The sequence below is a fragment of the Mobula birostris genome, chromosome 5 (genome assembly GCF_030028105.1).
Source record: "Mobula birostris isolate sMobBir1 chromosome 5, sMobBir1.hap1, whole genome shotgun sequence".
NCBI classification, from domain to species: Eukaryota; Metazoa; Chordata; class Chondrichthyes; order Myliobatiformes; family Myliobatidae; genus Mobula; species Mobula birostris.
The window spans coordinates 130,057,073-130,076,414 of NC_092374.1; the positions used below are offsets into that span (position 1 = coordinate 130,057,073).

General features: G+C 41.6%; 1 protein-coding gene across 11 annotated transcripts in view; it reads right to left on the minus strand.

Moving 5' to 3' along the window:
• neb (nebulin) overlaps positions 1-19,342 on the minus strand; it is a 355,138-nt gene that overhangs the window by 124,316 nt on the left and 211,480 nt on the right. For all 11 annotated transcript variants that reach the window (XM_072258677.1, XM_072258676.1, XM_072258675.1 and 8 more), the window contains exons 89-100: positions 17,945-18,049; positions 17,669-17,776; positions 17,471-17,584; positions 16,731-16,928; positions 15,775-15,879; positions 13,876-13,980; positions 12,390-12,494; positions 8,597-8,704; positions 8,337-8,450; positions 6,777-6,974; positions 3,420-3,524; positions 3,194-3,298 (exon numbers count right to left, since the gene is read on the minus strand). In XM_072258677.1, coding sequence (XP_072114778.1) covers positions 3,194-3,298; positions 3,420-3,524; positions 6,777-6,974; positions 8,337-8,450; positions 8,597-8,704; positions 12,390-12,494; positions 13,876-13,980; positions 15,775-15,879; positions 16,731-16,928; positions 17,471-17,584; positions 17,669-17,776; positions 17,945-18,049 — 1,470 coding nt within the window. The remainder of the gene's footprint in view (positions 1-3,193; positions 3,299-3,419; positions 3,525-6,776; positions 6,975-8,336; positions 8,451-8,596; positions 8,705-12,389; positions 12,495-13,875; positions 13,981-15,774; positions 15,880-16,730; positions 16,929-17,470; positions 17,585-17,668; positions 17,777-17,944; positions 18,050-19,342) is intronic.

Below are 19,342 nucleotides of genomic sequence, written 5' to 3' on the forward strand. Positions count from 1 at the left end.
CAGTGAGAAGACAGCCTGGTTGTGGGGGGACCCTGGCGATGGATGCTGCTTTCCTACAACAGTTCTCCGTGTAGACCTGCTCAATGGTGGGGGGTGGGGGAGTGCTTTACATGTGATGGACTAGGAAGTGTCCACTACTTTATGTAGGATTTCCTGTTCAAGGGCATTGGTGTTTCCATACCATGTTATGATGCAGCCAGCCAATATCCATTGAAACTCATCATATTTTAGATGTCATGCCGAACCTTTTTTGAATGTCGAACTTTGAGACTGTTGGTGTGGGTCTTGAGGCTCCTGTACCTTCTTCCAGATGGCAGCAGTGAGAAGAGATCCTAGCTCGATGGTGGGGGATTCCTTAATGATGGATGCTACTTTCCTTCAAATTGGTTATTTTTCAAACCCTATTTGTTTATTTATATTGTGGAGGATTGCCTCATATTACGCTCAACATGATTCTGGAAGTGTTTTCGACAAGCATGATTTCATAGCAAAGAATTCATTCTACAGTGTCCAGAAGTACCTGATGAGAGTATTGGCTGTCTTTCCAAAGTCAGTAATGAGCTGACAGTGTTCATCGCAGATGACAAAAACTGCCCAATTATTTTATTGTCCTGTTAAAGTCCCTCCAAGAGGACCACAACCTTGTCATAGGGTTTGGAGGCTTGTATGCTTCAATGACCCGGAGAGCTATGTTGGCTGGAGTCAGGGCTTTGTGTTTTGACTCTTGGTAGGGTCACCCATGCCAAACAGGTGAAAGGGTAGAGGACAGGCTAAGAGTGGTCCACCAATCCTCCAGGTTCTGGGGTTCAGCTCAGGGTTAGCAACCCTGACTGGTCAAACAAAAGTTGTTACAGAAACAGTCATGAAGAATCCTACATCTGTTGAGCGATGGTATTCCTGAGTTTCCACCTGGGATCTGCATGATTGAAAACCAAGAGGAAGCTACTGGCACAATGAAGGAAGCCCTGAATCCCGCCAAGATATCTAGTGATGAGAAGAGAGGACAACTCCATCATCAAGATGGTACTTCATTGGACCCTGAAGGACAGAGGAAACATGGGAGACCAAAGACAATGGTGCCGTACTGTAGAGACAGAAATTAGGACCCTGAACCACACCTGAGGTTGTTGGCTAAGGATATATAGAGATGGAGGATCTTCTTTGATGCCCTGAACACCAGTGGCATACAGGCAGTAACTACCTATTAAAATAGATCAACATATCGAAATACTAATTTAGACAGATCATTCCAAAATGTTTCTATACTGAAGGGTATATGGCTGATATCTATTAGATATACATCAAGTATCCAAATATTAGTGAAACATGCATGTATTCTTAAGCTAATTATGTATCCATAGATAGAAGTAATTCTCCAGATACTGGAAACTTAGAGCAAGATACACAAAATGCTGGAGGAAATTCTTAAGTCAAGCAACACCTATGGAAGGGAATAAACAGTTGAGATTTCGGGCCTCAGCATTCTGTGTGCATTGCTCTATGCATCCACAGAAACATTTGGGTCTGAAGCAGTGATCTGGATCAAGCTGGACCTGACCCATTGCCTAGACTCATTGTCTGAGATACCACCTGGCCAGGTGCAGTGGGCCTGACTCATTGGTCCTCTGTATCTGGGAAGTGGAGGTGCCTATGGGTTGACTCCTCGCTGAAGGCCTGCTCCAGAGTCCAGATCGACGCATTCAGGAATGGTTCAAATCATTAAAAAACACATTAGGTACACTTAAACCAGGAAAAAAATGCTAACAAATAATTAAGACATTAAGTTTAAAAAGTAAAGTAGCTCACTTTTTTTACAGGCTTCCCCAGGATAAAATCTAAAAGGTGTGACTTATTTACTGAGATACAGTGCGGAATAGGCTCTTACGGCCCTTCGAGCCGCACTGTCCAGCAACCCCCGACTTAATCCTAACCAACGACAGGACAATTTACAATGACCAATTAACCTACCAAACAGTAAGTCTTTGGACTGTAGGAGGAAACCAGAGCATCTGGAGGAAACCCTCATGTATCCTGTTGTATTACCAGAGCAGGGCTCAATGTTGCCAACAGTTAGAGAATGGAAGGATAAATGTGTTGGCACTTGATTGGAGCTATGAATGACTGTAGCTGCCATAGAATTGAACAAAGGAGGATGAGAAGTGACTGATAGAGGTGTACAAGATGATAAGAACCATATATCCAGTAGAAAGCCAAAAAACTTGTCACAAGGTGGAAATGGCTAATTCTGGAGGGGGACGGCATAATTTTAAGGAGATTGGAGGCAAGTAGTGGGGGGATGTCAGAGGTAGATTTTTCACACAGAGTGGTGAATGCATGGAATCCCCTGCCAGGATTGGTGGAAGAGGCAGGTACGTTTGGAACATTTAAGAAACTCTCAGATAGGCACATAGATGATAGAAAAATGGGGAGTAATATAGGGGGAGGGTTAGATTGATCTTAGAGTAAGCTAAAAGTTCAGCACAGTATTGCGGGCCGAAGGGCCTGTACTGTGCTGCAGTGTTCTATTTTCTAATTGGCAACAGTTACTTCATTCATTTAGCTGCACGTAAGCTACCTGTTATATTTGATTTATTTATCTTGCTGTAGAGCAGGGAGTAGGCCCTTCTGGCTCATTGTGCCACGCTGCCCCAGCAACCCTGACAAACCCAATTAACCCCAACCTAATCGCGGGACAACTTACACTGACCATTGAACCTATCCGGCACGTCTATGGACTGTGAGAGGAAACCGAAGCATACAGGGAAAACCCATGCATTCCGTGGGGGAGAATGCACAGAGTTTTCTTACAGATAGTGGCAGAACTGAAGTCTGAACTCTGGAATGCCCCAAGTTGTAATAGCGTTGTGCTAACCGCTAGCTACCGCGACGTCCAGTTAACCAGTTATGAATGATAAGAAAACTATCCCTGCCACACTATGTTATTAGAAAATGCTTATCTTTCTTTTCTCACCAACTGCTATCAGCAGAACTTAGAGCTTATCGCTGTATAGAGGGGGTGGTTTGGCGTAGGTGCTGGCAAGAGTTGGTGCTGTTCCCCAACAGCCCCCAGAAGCCGAGCTGCATTGTGGTCGACTGTAGATTTCTACGGCATTCATGGACTCGGTGTTGCCCGGAGAGAAGCATATTTCCGTACATTATTTCATCTTTCCATACATTATTTCAAGACACTTACTTCACTCAGCTGTTGAGAACTGTTGACAGCTTGTGCATAGACTGGGGTTTCCATAACGGGTGTGAAGTTCAACCTTGTTGCCTCAGCCTTTGCCTTGTACTGAATCTGCAGGGGGGTAAGCAGAATTCACCAAAACTATAAAAACCTGTTTAAACAAGTGATCTGAGAGAAAGCTTTTATATGCAATATAAAAGTCACAGCAGGAGTATGGCTCATTCTAACATACATCACTTTGCAGATCATAGGATTTCTTGGCATGAAGAATCAGTGGAGTGTCCCACACGTTGCATCCAATTCCTTTAAGCCAGTTAAGGTCATCTTTGTAGAGAACCTGGAAGGAATATAAAAGACATCAATGAACTTCAATGACACAGGAATGAATTTTACCTACTTCAGAAGCCATTTCTTGCTGAAAGAAAATAGCTTTGGAAATATTGAAGGACAGCCTCCTTGCACACTGACGGTAGGTTATTTGAAGGTAAGTCAGGCTATGCAATCTGTATAGATTGTATCAGATGGTGGGCAGCCTATTCATTGACTTGATAGGGCATGTGGGAGATGTAGCACAAGTCTGCAGGGAATATTTGTGAAGCCTGAGACAACAGAAATGCCTCTTTCTTGAAGCCCTGAGTTGGTTGGGTCAACCATGCATGTTATGCCCTAGCCGTCTAAGTGATGCTCAAGCCAGTGCAGTACCATATGTAGAGCAGGGTGTTGCCCATGCAGTAGGCTCCCCCTCTCCCCACAGCTGGCATATCCAAACTGCCAACCATGGCTGATGAACCCCATCTGCCCAAAGTAACTGGGTTCAGGGCACCAGGAACCCGCATTTGCCCCTCCTCCTGTCAGTAGAAACTGTTCTGCTGGGCTTAGTAGCTAAGGCACACGTGAAGGCCAGGATCTGGACTTGGTTGTCAGAAGCTATTTGAGAAGTAGAGTAGAGCTACTAGGACCTGATGTTTCATTCCCCATGGTAAGTCGGCTCTCTCGATGTTGGCAGTGGGCTTGGAGTGGTGACAAGGAGGGAGGGTAGGCACATCATCGGGGTCATCAGGTGGGCACCCTCCTTCTTTGTCGTTTCGTTGATAAGCCCACGACGTCTCCAGAGGACTCAACAGTGCTACCAGGCATCCCAGATACACCCCCCTCAGTTCCATACCCTCCTCTTCATCTTGCAGCCCAGTTGTTGTCTTTCCTTTTAATCCAAATCCAATTGCTGCTTTCTTCTGCTGCATTTGACAAGGACTAGACTGCTTGTTAGACGGAGTGACCCCTCACCCCCATCTTCTTCGATAGACTGGTCGTAGATGTAGCAACAAATCCCCTGCATCCCACTTCTACAGGGAAAATCTTGGTCTTCCAGCCATTCAGGACAGCTTCAGTTGCCAGTTCAGAGTACTTGGTCTTTTTCCTCTCATAAGCTTCTTTGACACCATCTTCCCATGGTACTGTCAATTCCACAACATACGCCAGCTTCCCCGTTGTGGACCACAGGACCATGTCTGGCCGGAGTGTTATAGCCGCAATGTCTGGGGGAAACACAAGCTTTTTTTCCAAGTCCACATCCATTTTCCAGTCCCAAGCAACGTGCAGAATGCTTACATCTTTTGATGTTATATGGTGTTCTGGAGGTTGGCCTGCTGGTACAAATCGTGTGATGTACACCATTGGGAGCATTTAATAGGTAGTGGGAGCTTATCCCCACTACCACCCCCGGCTATAATAAACTGAAGAAACCACCCTTTCTTATGCTCATAGTATTAGACTAATCTCCTGTTGGTCACATTATAGCCTCAATATAGGAATTATATGGAAGTTTTAGAGAGGGTGCAGACAATATTTACCAGAATACTGCCTGGATTAGAGAGCATGTTTTATGAGGAATATTTGAATGAGCTCGAGCTTTCCTCTTTAGAGTGAAGGACGATGAGAGGTGATAGAGGTGTCTAAGATGATAAGAGGCATAGATAGCAATGGACAGCCAGCACTGTTTTCTCAGGCTGGTGATGGGTAATATGAGAGGACATGCTTTTAAAATGATTGGAGGAAAATTTAGGGTGATGTTAGAGAAAGGTGTTTTACACAGAGAGTGGTGGGTGTGTGGAACACACTACTGGGGATGGTGGTAGAATCAGATACATTAGGACATCTAAAGGACTCTTAGAAAGGCACATGGATAAAAGAAAAACACGAGGGAAGGGTTAGGGTGATGTTGGAGTAGCTTAAAAGTTTGGCACAACATCGTTTGTGAATGGCCTGTACTGTGCTATCTTCTGTTACGTACCTCCCTCCCCATTCCCGGCTCAGACACACTTGTGACAGTGATGTGAGATGTCCAGTAACTGAGCAGTCAACAAGTCATCCACGTGAAGTTAGAGAGACAAATCCAGCAACGACGTGTGATTTGTAATGGTACTTTGGATAGGTATTGCCAAGCGTCTCTGTAATCTCACTGTGCTGTTCTATACATTCCTGTACTCCCTTGTTCCTTCTCACTTGGTGTCATGGACCTCCTGCTGGAGCACGTTACTATGGGCACCTTTTACTCTCTAGTTGGGAAAAGCAGAACTCCTATTTCTTCCACCCTTATTTGCACCTCTCTGACTTCCATAGATGCTGCCGGATCCGATGAGTTCCTCCAGCATTTTGTGTGTGTTGCTCTGGATTTCCAGCCTCTGCAAAATTTTCTCATGTCTATGGCTTCCATACTACCCAGCAAACACTCAGCCCCTTTTTGAGAGAACCGAGAATAAGATCCAAAGAAAATGAAGATCCAACATCTGCCTAAGAGTCAGATATTGGTCATCAGAAAAACTTAGTCTTGTCCTGCATTAAATTGAGAATTTGTGTTCTAGAGGACTACAGAATGGAAAATAATGTGAATAAGCTATTCTGAAGTAAGAAAAGATAAGCTGGAATCATTTAAGGAGAAAAATAAGAAAATGCGTAGAGCAGGGGTTCCCAATCTGGGGTCCACAGGCCCCTCAGTTAATGGTAGGGGTCCAAGGCATAAAACAGCTGGGAACCCCTGGTGTAGAGGAACATTGAATCCTTCTGAGGGATAAACTTGGGAGCTGAATGGCCCTCTTCATTCTCTTTTATTCTGTAATATGTTGCTGTAGATGATAAAATATTCAACCATGGAGTATTATTGAGAAACAAACACTTTATAAAATGGTTCAATAATTCTACATCTCCCTTCTACCTTTGTAGAACGTGTGGTTGTGATTGTCTTCCTCAGCAATGTTCAGAAATCAAACCTCAAACCTGTCTGATTATACATTTACCAGTTGAATTAAGCAGACAATTCCACAAAAGCAGACCACTTGGCTCATTGACCCTGTTACAGCACTTTGGGACAAGCATCCAATCAGAACTATTTTTGTTGCTCTTAAAACCCGTGCCCCGCATTTGCTTCCCAGTTCAATGTTGCATTGTTCCCTTTTGAGATCCAAGTCTGAATCTTCACTACACTGGCAGGAAGGTTTTCAGATAGATACTAATAACTTTTTTGTTGTTCCTCAACAAAATTCAGTGACATAGATTCAGTGGGGTGGGATAAAAGACACAGCCAAATACTTACATCACTTAACTGTTCGCTGACTTTCCTGGCATGAATGTTAATCTGCAGATCTGGCAGACATATCCATTCATGAAGGTACTTGCGATAGTCAATATCGCTGACCTTAGCCTGAGTGTCTCTGGCAGCAACCACCTCCATCATATCGGGCATGATGTGTATCTTCATCTTGTTCTTTTCATAATTACCCCTATACAGACGCTGCAGAAAATATAATGCAGAATGGTCAAGGATCTCTGAACTTTCACCCTTTTGTCTATCCTTATTCAGCAAAACTTCTAAAACAGTCTCTTGTCTATTTTGGGATAGAAACACAACACAGCAAGTTACTGTAATTTGAGGGTAATATTTTACACTCTGAGAAACTTTAATGGCCTAATGGAGACCTGAATGCTTCCTTTGCCACAGATTTATAATTTTAAAAAAGCTACATTTGATATATTAACACAAAATAAATGCAGTAAATTTAGGATTAAGAAGGCCTCCATCAGTCAGTTGACTGCGAATGTTGCATCCTCACTGTCTAGATACACAAGTCTGGGCAGTACAATAGGCAGAGCAAGCTGTGGCGCATGAAGCAAGCTCCCCCTCTACATGCATCTGATAAACCTAAAGCAATATCAGAGACCAATACAGTTAGGCATCAGCAGCATCGCTGGAGTTGCTAATCAATGCTGAACTCACTGTAAGACTCACTTAGGGACTACAGCCCCAGATCTTTTCCCAAAGGGATACTCCTAAAACCTTCCCCATGAGTGGGTATAGCCCCATGGCAGCAGAGGTTTGAGATCAGAGTTTTCCTTCTCCTAGATGAGCTGCCAACCACGACTGATGAGCCCCATCTGCCCGAAGCAACTGGTTTTAAGGCGTTAATAACCCAGCTTTTCCCCTTCTCTTGTCAGTAGAAACAGTTCCACCATGCTTAGTGGCTAAGTTACAGGTGAAGGCCAAGAGCTGGACCTGCTTACCAGAGGCTATTTGAGGTGCATGCCATTGGGAGCATTTAATAGGCAATGGGAGCTTGTCACCATTACCACTCCCCTCTATAGCAACAAGCTTAAGGAAAACAAGAACTACTTAAATAATTAGGTATCGAAGTTTACAATGAAGGAACATTTTTCCTCATCTCTTACATGAATGTTAGTGTGATATGTGAGTGCTATGTACTTCTTTTAGTCTGAAACCATCTATGATTCTGGTCTTGATCCCTTACAGCATTTCTGAGAATGTAAACTTTCATTTGTAAGTAAATGTTACAGTGAGTGGTCATGGTCACTTTGTTAATAGTCATGTTGGATAACCATTGGTTATTGGATTCTCTACACATATCTAATCTAGGAGAAATTTTTGCACATATTTTGAGAAGGTGACATTACATAATAATAAAACTGTTCAACCTCTAGTGTATCTAATCTCTGAAATAGTGAAGAATAACCCTTTTTGTAAAACTGGACACTAACTGTCATATTGGCCAAAAAATAGTAGGATCACATTTGGAGAACAATACATATTATTCGGGTCCAGTCATTTTGAATACACTGTGTAATCTGAACACCGACTTACATCAAGGATTAATTTTCCAGTTTTCAGACAGTGCAGTGTATGAGGATCTTCCTCCACAGAGTTTGGCAGCGTATAAAGAGCCTTAAACTTCTCGTATTGTTCCCGGTACTTTATCTAAAAGTTTGAGCACACACAGTTTAAACAAAAGAAATGAATAGAAAAAGACATGATGATACTTTTTGATCATTGTCAATAGCATTTACCTGGGCTTAGTGAAAATATATTTAGGTTTACACATATGGTTAGAATTCTCTTCTTACCGGACTAAGAATATTTTTCTGATTCTTGGCCAAAGCTATTGAGAAGGAATCACCAGGGATCGTGTAGCTTGTTGCTTTGATTGTGTCCCAGGCATGTTTGTAGGCATTCTGGCAAAATAAAAAGTGCGTGAATATGGTCTATGATAAATATTTCAGTAAAAGAGAGCTACACGTACCCCTATGAACACAAGCAAGTAGCTTGCTACACATACCCCTATGAACAAGTAACATTGAATATTGATAACCAATAAGAGAGCAAAAACAAAAGGCATCGACGCATTCTTTATAAATTTGTTAAGGGATTTTGACATTTAACAAATATAAGCCAACTGCAACTTGCAATTTGTATGACTAATAAATACAGGCAGCATTAAGCTTTGTTTATGAAATACCAGAAGCATAATTAATTCATGAAAAGGAGCCAAGTATTGCATTGAATTTGAAACCTATAATGTCTCCGTTCTCCCTGCTCACTCTCTGTACTGAAATCTTCCCCCTTCTAGCTTTGAATGTAATTTTAACTGTCAGTTATGGCTCTGTGGAGAGCACTCTCTCTTCTGGAATAGCATGTTGTGGGTTTCAAGTCACACTGCTGAAACTATTCCTTGAAATAATTCATGGTACCTTACCATGAACTATGGGTGGCAGGGTGGAGATACATCTCTACCAAATGAGGTGTAAGTTGCTCCTTCCCTCTGCTAGCCTAGAGGTCACCCTTGGGCACCTGCTTAGCCCCCCGATCAGGGTCATGAGAAGCCATGGGAGCAGGAGGTAGGTGGTTGTATGAGCAGCTGGTACATATCACATGCCCTGGTTATGTGACCACTGATGCCAGGCAAACAATCTCTGAAGAGTATTGGTAATGGCTGTGGTCACCCGCCTTGTAAAGACACTGCCCAGACACTGCCCAGAAGAAAGCAATGGCAAACACTTCTGTAGAAGAATTTGCCAAGAACAATCATGGTTATGGAAAGACCATGGTGGACCAGTTATACGACATGGCACATAATGATGATCCTTACAAAAAAGTCAATAATTTTCATTGATTTGAGTGAAAATAATCCTACCCTAAATTGTATATTATGAAGAAGACTAACCCTTCATATCTTTCTGTGGGAGATAAGTGGATGGGTATGGTGTAGTGGAGAAACTAGTCTAGTAATTGCAACAGTTAAAATTATGGCTTTTGTATTATTTATGGGAATATTAATGAGTGACAGAAGGTATTGGGCTGACTTAGATTGTATGTCTTAATATCCACTTTTGATAGCAGGGGATCTGAGTAGATTTGATATGAGTCAATCACTGGATTGGGATGTTGCTGGAAAAGTTCTATGTCCTGGAACAGTTAAGGAAGTCTGAAGGTCCATTCACTGGTATATTATACATGGCGGAACCAGCTTGACCAGAAAAAAAGTGATCGATGAGGACAAACGTGGCTGTGAGATTTACCAAATTACAGCTTTTTAAAAATATGTGATCAGCAGTTTTTATCTTGGAGTGTTAGTCCCAATTGTCCCTTCAATAATTTTATGACCTCGTTTTGAATCAGCCATGTCACAAATGGAGTATTGTGAAGTATTTTATCTTCCCTGTTTCTTTTGTGTGTCCCGTGCCTCCTCTAATAAACATAAGAAAGTAGGATCACAAGTAAAGGCTGATTTGTCCCAGGCCTCAACTCCTGCAGGTAGCATGAGGCTTTACAGCACCAGCGACTGGGGTGCAACTCCCACCGCTGTGTGCAAGGAGTTTGTACATTCTCCCTATATCTGAGTGGGTTTCCTCAGGGTGCTCTGGTTTCTCCCTTCCTTTCCAGTCCTGAAGAAGGGTCTGGGCCCGAAACATCAACTGTTTATTCATTTTCACAGATACTGCTAGACCTGCTGGGTTCCTCCAGCATTTTGTGTGTGTTGCTCTGGATTTCCAGCATCTGCAGAATCTTTTGTTTATGGTTTGTGAGTATGGGGACACATACAGGCTGCCCCCAGCACATATTCGGACTCTGTTGCTCATTGACACAAATGACCTGTTTCGTTGTAGGTTTCGATGTACTTATGTGACAAATAAAGGTGATCTCTTGTACCACACACAAAATGCTGGAGGGACTCAGCAGGTCAACATCTATATAAATGAATAAACCGTCGACGTTTCGGGCCAAGGCCCTTCATCAGCTCTGGATTTCCAACATCTGCAGAAACTCTTTTGTTGAAAATAATCTCTTATCTCTGTGCCAGTTCTCCTTAGCTCCCAATTCCCTACTTTCAAAAAAATGTATCTTTTTCCTCTTCAATCCCACCCGATAATCTAGCCTCCACTACCCTGAAAAATTCCAGTGATCACCACTATCCGCAAGAATCTCTTAGATAGGCACATGCATGAAAAGAAATGGGGTGGGAGTTATGGGGAGGGAAATGTTACAATGATCTTGGAGCAGGTTAAAATGTTAGCTCATCATCATGAGCTGAAGGGCCTGTACAGTGCTGTAGTATTCTATGAAAGCTGTTACGCTGAAATATTTGGAAGGTGACCAGCTTGGGCATTGATCACTGTTTGACACCAAGTTTAAGCCCAAAATGAGAAGTCCTGATCTCTATTGGTGAATATACCCTCATTCAGTACGCTTAATGACTGCACATTTGCTGGCCTATGAACTGTGCAGGTTTTAAAATTTATTTTTATTTAAAGATACAGCACGGTCCTTTGAGTCACAACCCCCAACTTAACCCTAGCCTAATCGCGGGATACCTCCAAGAGGACCATAGCCATCGAAGCATGCAAGCCTCAATGACCCAGAGAGCTATTTCAGCTGGAGTCAAAACTTTACGCTTTGGCTCTTGGTAGGGTCGTCCATGCCAAACAGGTCAAAAGGTAGGGCATAGACTAAGAGTAGTCTACCAGTCCTCCAAGTTCAGGGGTTCAGCTCAGGGCTAACAACCCTGACTGGTAAAGCAAAATTGTTATGGAAACAGCAACAAAGAATCCTTCTACCCCTGAGTGCGACAGCATTCTTGAGCCTCCACCCGGGATTTGCATGACTGACAGTACTGAAAACTGAGATGAATTTACTGACACAATGAAGGAAGCCCTGAACACCAAATGAGATAGAGGAACTCCATTGCTGCCCTAAACGCAAGCTGTGTAGTAGGTAGTAAGTAAGTGATCATGGGGCAATTTACGTTGACCAATTAACCTACTAATCTGGAGGTACAGAGACATGTTCCACTGTCCCTGATCTTGGTACACGAAGACTGAGAAGGAGACCACTTTAACTGGGACACTGCGGAGGTTCTGGTGCGGGCAAACACGAAGCAGGCACGAAAATTTTTAGAAGCGTGCTTCTCTTCTGGCAACTCTATAAACAAGCATATCAAAATAGATGCCATCTATGAACCCCTAATAGCCAAAGAAATGTGAGCCGCAGAATTCAAAGGGCAACTGAAGGGGTAACCAATCAGGACCGAAACAAGCAAAAGAGGGCCCAGACAAATGTGAGCACTTCCAGAGAGAAACACCAACAACTGTACACTGAGGATGTCACCTCAATAGGTGATGAAACGTCTGCAGGCTAATTACCAAGCTCGGCAAACACCACAATGTCAAACTTACTAAGCGGCACATCCTTGAACTATGTGAGGAAACCAGAGGACCCAGAGAAAAACAACGCGTTCCTCGGGGAGGACGTACAGATTCTTTACAGATGATGCCGGTACTGAACTTGAGCTCTGATGCTCCAAGCTCTAATAGTGTCGTATTAACTGTTACCTACTGTGGTGCGTGTCTGTACAAAACTTACGTTGCTAAATATAGTTTTAAGTTCATTGGTCCGGTTGTAATCCACGGTGTCCAAAACTGTTGTGTATTTGTCTTTGGTCTTCTCATAATCCTCTTTGTATTTATTCTGGAAGAATCAAAGAAACAGTCAGCCTCTTGATTAGCTGGAGCTTACAGTCAACAGCATATTGTGAGGCATCTAATAAATAAAAATAAATATTAAAGGAAAGACTATTATTGGTATCCAATGATGGCCTTTGCCACCTTCCACCCACTTTTTGATGGTATTGAATACAGCCAATATGGCAGGAAAAAACTAAATAACAAATGTTGTCAAATGTGCTAGCTTCATTCAGAAGGCCTGCTGTGGGCAATTAAATTATTTTGAAATCATATGGGTGCACAAGGTTGAAATAAAGGGGATGGCATCGGCGTAGTTTAAAAATCCAAGCATTCAAACATTTAGGTCCTAAGTTGAACCTAAACTAACAAGCTGCGAACTGCATGTGTTTCTGAACTTAAGCTGGCTTGGTAGTAGGCTTTTTAAATATATTCAGTACTGTGTAAAAGCTACATATGTATATAGCTAGGGCACCTAAGACTTTTGCACAGTACAGTATTTGTCAATGTGAAGCAGAGAGAGAGTTCACAAATCGGGAAAGAGCAAAGGATGTGGGGAATGTTGAGGGTGGAGTGCAGTTAGAGGGGTGTGGGCCAGGTGGCAGAGAAGGAGTGCCAAGATTTGGGGGGGTGTTGGAGGGGGTGGCAGATGTGCAGACATAATCAGCCCTGAGACACCAGGTAAGGTTATTTGAATCCAATTGGTTTATTCACTACAGGAAGTCTCTCTGATGCTTTCCGCTCCCTTTTTCTTTCCCCAACCATGATTCCCATCTCCCTGCCTCCTTCCCACTCTCAGTCTACAATAGACACCCATATCAGAATCAGGTTTACCTTCACTCACATATGTCATGAAATTTGTTTTTTTTTTGTGGTAGCAGTACAGTGCAATACATAAGATTACTTTAGTACTGTGCAAAAGTCTAAGGTGTCATAACCATATGAATATGCCTAAGGCTTTTGCACAGTACTGTATTATTCACCTGATGTGAATGTACCTGGCAGTTCATCCTAATCACCACTGGAAAAAGTGGCTTCTTATGCCATTTGTGAGGTAGTTGCTCTGGTCTAGAGTCACATACAGGCCTGACTAGGTAATGCTGACATCTAGCCATCCCTAAAACTTGTTTGTCAACTGGGGATTTACAAACAATACATCTCATAATTTCATAACGACCATTATTGGTAATAGCCTTTATTTCTACACTTATTTAATTAACTGAATGTCCTATCCAATGTTCACCCCTAACCTAGCCACCACTAACTCAGAGCTAAACTAAATCAGAGAAATTTCACATAAAATGACAAAATCTAAGTGTATGAGAGAACTCTGCTCTTATCAAACTTTGCTTGACAATGTTGTCCTGGGCTTTAAGAATAATACTTACATCACTAAAGTGAATAGCATTGTGGACAGCAGTCACATAGACTGGTGTATCTGTAACAACGGTGTAGTTCTCAAAATTCTTCTTTCCACCACTTCTGTACTTAATCTGTAATAAATCACATTTCACATTGCATCAGTTAAGCAAATCAGTTTAGAAATGTGTAATTGTTTATTTCAGCCCTGTGCAACTTTTCACACTGTGAAATAGCAAATGTTTAGGATCATTTTGCATTATTTTAGAAATCTGGCTGAGCATTCCCCAGTGAAATGTGCATCAGGTGACATCATTCCACTTCCAAAGCTCTGCTCAATATATCAGGGGCACATCCTTCACCACCATCGGTAGTTTCTACAAGATACCATCATTGAAACGGTACAACTGATGGCCTAACTTTCAAAGACTCTTCGCCTCATGTTCTTGATATGTATTGGTTATTTATTTATTGTTAATAATTTTTCTTTTGAATTTGCACGTTTGTTGAGTTCTGCATTCTGGTTGAATGCCAAGTTGGGCAGTCTTTCATTGATTCAGTTATAGTTACTATTCTATAGATTTCTTAAGTGTGTCCACAGGAAAATGAACCTTAGGGTTGTATATAGTGACATAGACGTAATTTGAACTTAGAAGAGGCGCTGCCTCAACAAGGCAACATCCATCTTCTCGCAGGTACCACCACACAGGAGGTACAGTACTAAAACCTGAAGTTTTCAATAAAATTCTATTGTACTTCTTTTTTTCCCCCTGTAAATACCTGCAAGAAAATAAATCTCTAGGTAGTATATGATGACATATACATACCTTGACAATAAATGCATTGTGATTGAATGTTCCCTCTAAGGTGTGCGCATGGACACATCTTTTGCTACTAGCACACAGAGGAATTTAAATTGCATACAAAAGGTTGTCACACTCTACCTTAGAGGGACTAGCTTGGATGGGAATCTTGGTCACCATGGGCCTGCTGGGCTGAATGGCCTGCTTTGTTGCTGATGATTCCATCTCCACCCTACAAATCCCTTCATGCCCATTCTTGGAGACAACACTCTGAAAGCAGAATTGAACCTCACCACCCCCCCCCCCCCCATCTTACCTTTGGCCTCGATGAAACCAATCTTCCCAAGCTCTACACCATAAGGACATAATACCACTTTAATAACATTCAGGGGGTTGGGCAGTCTCAGGACCACGTCATACTATAATTTGCCACCTACTGTTGAATTGCAATCAACCTTTATTTATACAAAAAATGCTTGGACACTGATTTAGTCAAACCGAAGATTTTAATTGTGATGTTTACTGAAGCTGACACTAATTTGAGACAATACAAATACAGTTCATTTCTATACCGCACTTTGCTCATTGTTTCTTTACCTTCGCAACGACACTCATCTACCACCAACACTGTCACTATCCCCACCAAACTACATGCAATAACAGTTGACAGGGAAGTTCAGAGCTTCCTTTGGGAGGCTCATGTCTTGTGATCAGGGATTTAAAATCCAAGAGAACTGCGAGCTCTTGTCTTTTGTTTGAAGTTCAGATTTCCCCTGACAACCTTCACTGAGGTTAGAGTATTGGAATTTTATGAATTACTAACGAAAGAATATAAATGTGAACTGTTAGTGAAGTTGTCTTTTGTCTTATATACTCACTACCAAACTCTGTAGCCAAATCAGATATTAACATTGCAAAATAATGTGATCTTTCTTAGAGGTTGCTTTGCAAGTAGGTATTGGTAAATTTCCTAAGTGGTTATTTAATGCAAGAGAGTCAATTGCACAGATGGCAACAGTATTCTGTTTCTGAATGGGACTTGATTTATGCTGCCACAAATTTACAAGCTCTTCACCTTTGACTCACTTCATTTAATCATTTGCTCAGAGGCTATATATCCCTTACCTCACTCTGTAGGTCATAGGACTTCTTAGCATGTAGTATTTCTGGCGTGTCCCAAACATAACATCCCATGCCCTTCAGCCAGTTCAGGTCATCCTTGTATACGTACTGTAACATGGAAACAAAGCGTTGGTAAAAGATGAAGCCTCCCTCGATCAGCTCTTGTTAGTTCCACATCTATCGTGAATCATAACAGGAATAAACAAGCATCGTCTACCTGCAGTGGAATTCACATAGAATTTTCTGAACATTTCTGTGCCACTGAGTATTCTGTTTTGCTCGGAGGTAAAGATCATCAGCATCAATGTGAGTGGTTAGCAGTGCTTCGACCATTTTCAATGTGTGCAATGTGTGACAGTACTACTCAGCCATCATGGCTGAGACTTCAGATACAAAGTTACTTTGAAAAGCAGTCGGGACAAGATTCCCAAGCTGTCTAAAACAGTGGGTTTTCCTGTCCCCAAAGTGTTGACCAAATTCTGAATCTTTTCTTTACAACATTCCAATTCATACTGTGATGCATTATCAATTACTCCAAAAGACTGGAAGTAGAGTAAATACTGAAAGGCTTTTATTAACAGTAAATGAACCAACGTCCATACTGAGTATCTGTCCTGGACTGAGGGAGGAGCAGTGACACAATCGTCTTTATTCAGGGGTCTGTGGGAGGAGCCACAGGAGCAGTCAGCAGAGGGGCGTGTCCAGACAGGTAACCCAGTTACAACCCATATATATGGTTTACCACATACTGTCATATTCATAAGTGGTATATCTTCTCCCCTTTGAGGGATAGATATAGATTTCATGGTATTTAAGGATTATCCAAATCAATTGTAAGGCCTACAGTGAAAACCCATAACAGTGGAGATATGCAAGCGCAAACGTTCAAATTCCACAATGTCAGTGAGCTATATTTTCCTTTTGGTTAAGGCTCATAAATCTAAAGATGTGATACATACATCACTTAAGATCTCCTGAGCATTCTTGGCGCAAATGACGTCGTGCTTATCAGGCAGGCAGGTCCATTCATGAAGATAGGTGCGGTATTCAATGTCGCTGAGAATGTGCTGACACCTCTTTGCCACTATGTTGCTTATCATGTCAGTGGGAATGTGAAGTGCAGTCTTAGTTTTCTCATAATCCCGCCTGTAATCCATCTGAAGAAGAAAACAAGTCACAGAGCATGCAATATGACATTAGAATCTTAGAAATAATCTTCCACGTCATTTATAAGATACAAACATGCGGTTGGAGAATGATTTTTGTAAGTGATCACCCAATGAAGGATCAAAAGTTTCCAAATTTGAATGCAAGATATGCAATATAATTTATTTTATTCAGAGCAAATAGTCTTTTTATGACATTAATTTTCTTACTATTTTATCAAAAATGGCAACCAATTTAAAACAAATTGGTTAAAATCTCTGTTAATATCTCCCTTATGATGTTATGAGCCATTAATTCTAACAATGTTTTCCTGAAATCACACTGCAATTAGCCTTTATTACAAATATTTGATATTTAATCTGTATGTCCTTTCTACAGAGTAATTGCAATTAGCCTTTCTTAGAAATATTTGATATTTAATCTATGTATCTTGTCTAGGTTGCAAAGAGTAATATTACTTTTTTTAAAACAACAAAATACTAGAAATGAGATCAAGGTAGACTGAAAAGAATTCATTTAATTATTGACATACCATGTTCCTCATTTTGCCCATAGCCATTGAATGGATTATTGCGGGGAAATCTTTGATATCACCACCAGCCAGGTAATGTCCCTTGAGCTTTTCATACAGTTCCTTGTACTTCAGCTGGAGAATCAAATACATGCTTTATGAAGTCTTCGAATGAACACCAAAAAAAAAAATTCAAAAAGTGAATCAGTTTCTACTTACATTGCTGCTCACATTTTCGGCACGTTTTGCAACAACCAAAGGAAGATAGTCTGGAGGCAAAGTGTATCCTAAAGCTTTGCTGGTCTCCCATACATCCTTATAACACTTCTGCAAGGCACGGACCACATGCATTACACACAATGCACTAGTTTAAACCAATAGCAAATGAAACTATCTTTAATGTAGCTTTCTGACATGAGTATCAAATAAGGCTAATTGTGTATGAATTTATAAAGCAACAAGGTACTTTACAATTATTATATACAAATTGCTTACCTGACTAAAATGCTTTGCCATTTCCCTTGAATGTTCCAGCTGAGGTGTGTCAGTGGCTCCGATATACTTGCCTTTCTCAAGGTTAAATGTTTCCTTGTACTTCAGCTGATGAAAATAAGATCAACAAGCTTCTTAGAATGATGTTAGTAAAACAGCAGATCCAACATTTAAAAGCAGGGGAAGAAACAAGAGAAACAGCAGATACCAACTGTAAAATAAATTCAAATAAATGGAGCCAGTCACTAGGTGGAAAACTAACTGCACACGAGATCAGCATTGATACCATATCTGCAACATGCTGCAGATGTTTACAAACAATTCCCAAATAGTTTCAGGGACCAGTAGGTAATCATGGGCACATATGACCATTCAGTCCCACAATTCTGCTCAACGACACAACAAGAATAAGACCATAAGACTTACAGTCGGAGCAGAATTAGCTCATGTGGCCCTTCTCATGGTCCTTCTCAACCCCTTTCTCCTGCTTTCTCCTTGTAACCTTTGACTCTTTGATGAATCAAGAACCCATCAACCTCTGCCTTAAATATACCCAATCACTTGGCCAGCACAGCCGTCTGTGACAATGAATTCCACAGATTCGCTACGTTCTGGCAGAAGAAAATTTTCCTCGTCTCTGTTTTAAATGGAAGTCCCCCTATTCTGACACTGTGCCCTCTGGTCCTAGCCTCCCCCACTATAGGAAACACCCACTCTATCTAGCCCTTTCAATGTGCTTCATTAAGATCCCCTCCTCATTATTCTAAACTCCAGCAAATACAGGCCCAGAGGCATCAAATGCTCCTCATACGTTAACCTTTTCATTCCAGGGACCATTCTTGTGAACCACTTTTGGACTCTCTCCAATGCCAGGGCATCTTTTCTTTGATAAGGGGCCCAAACTACTCACCATACTCCAAGTGTGGTCTGACCAATGCCTTAAAAAGCCTCAGTATTACATTCTTGCTTCTATATTCTAGTCCCCTCGAAATTGATGATAACATTGCATTTGCCTTCCTTACCATTGTCTCAACCTGCAAGTTAACCTTAAGGAAATCCTGCACAAGGATTCCCAAGTCACTTTGCACCTTTAATTTTTGAATTTTCTTCCCATTTAGAAAATAGCCCAAACCTTTATTCCTTCTGCCAAAGTGCAAGACTATGCACTTTCCTGCACTATACTCTGTCTTGTGCTTCTTTGCCCAATCTCCAAATCTTAGTTCTTCTGCAGATACCCTACTCCTCAACTCTACCTGCTCCTCCACTTATCTTTGTATCATCTGCAAACTTGGTCACAAAGCCATCAATACCATCATCCATATTATTAACATATAACATGACTCCTGTTTCCCTAAATACCTTCTGTTTGGCCAACTCAAGAATACAAAGTGCACTCATGGA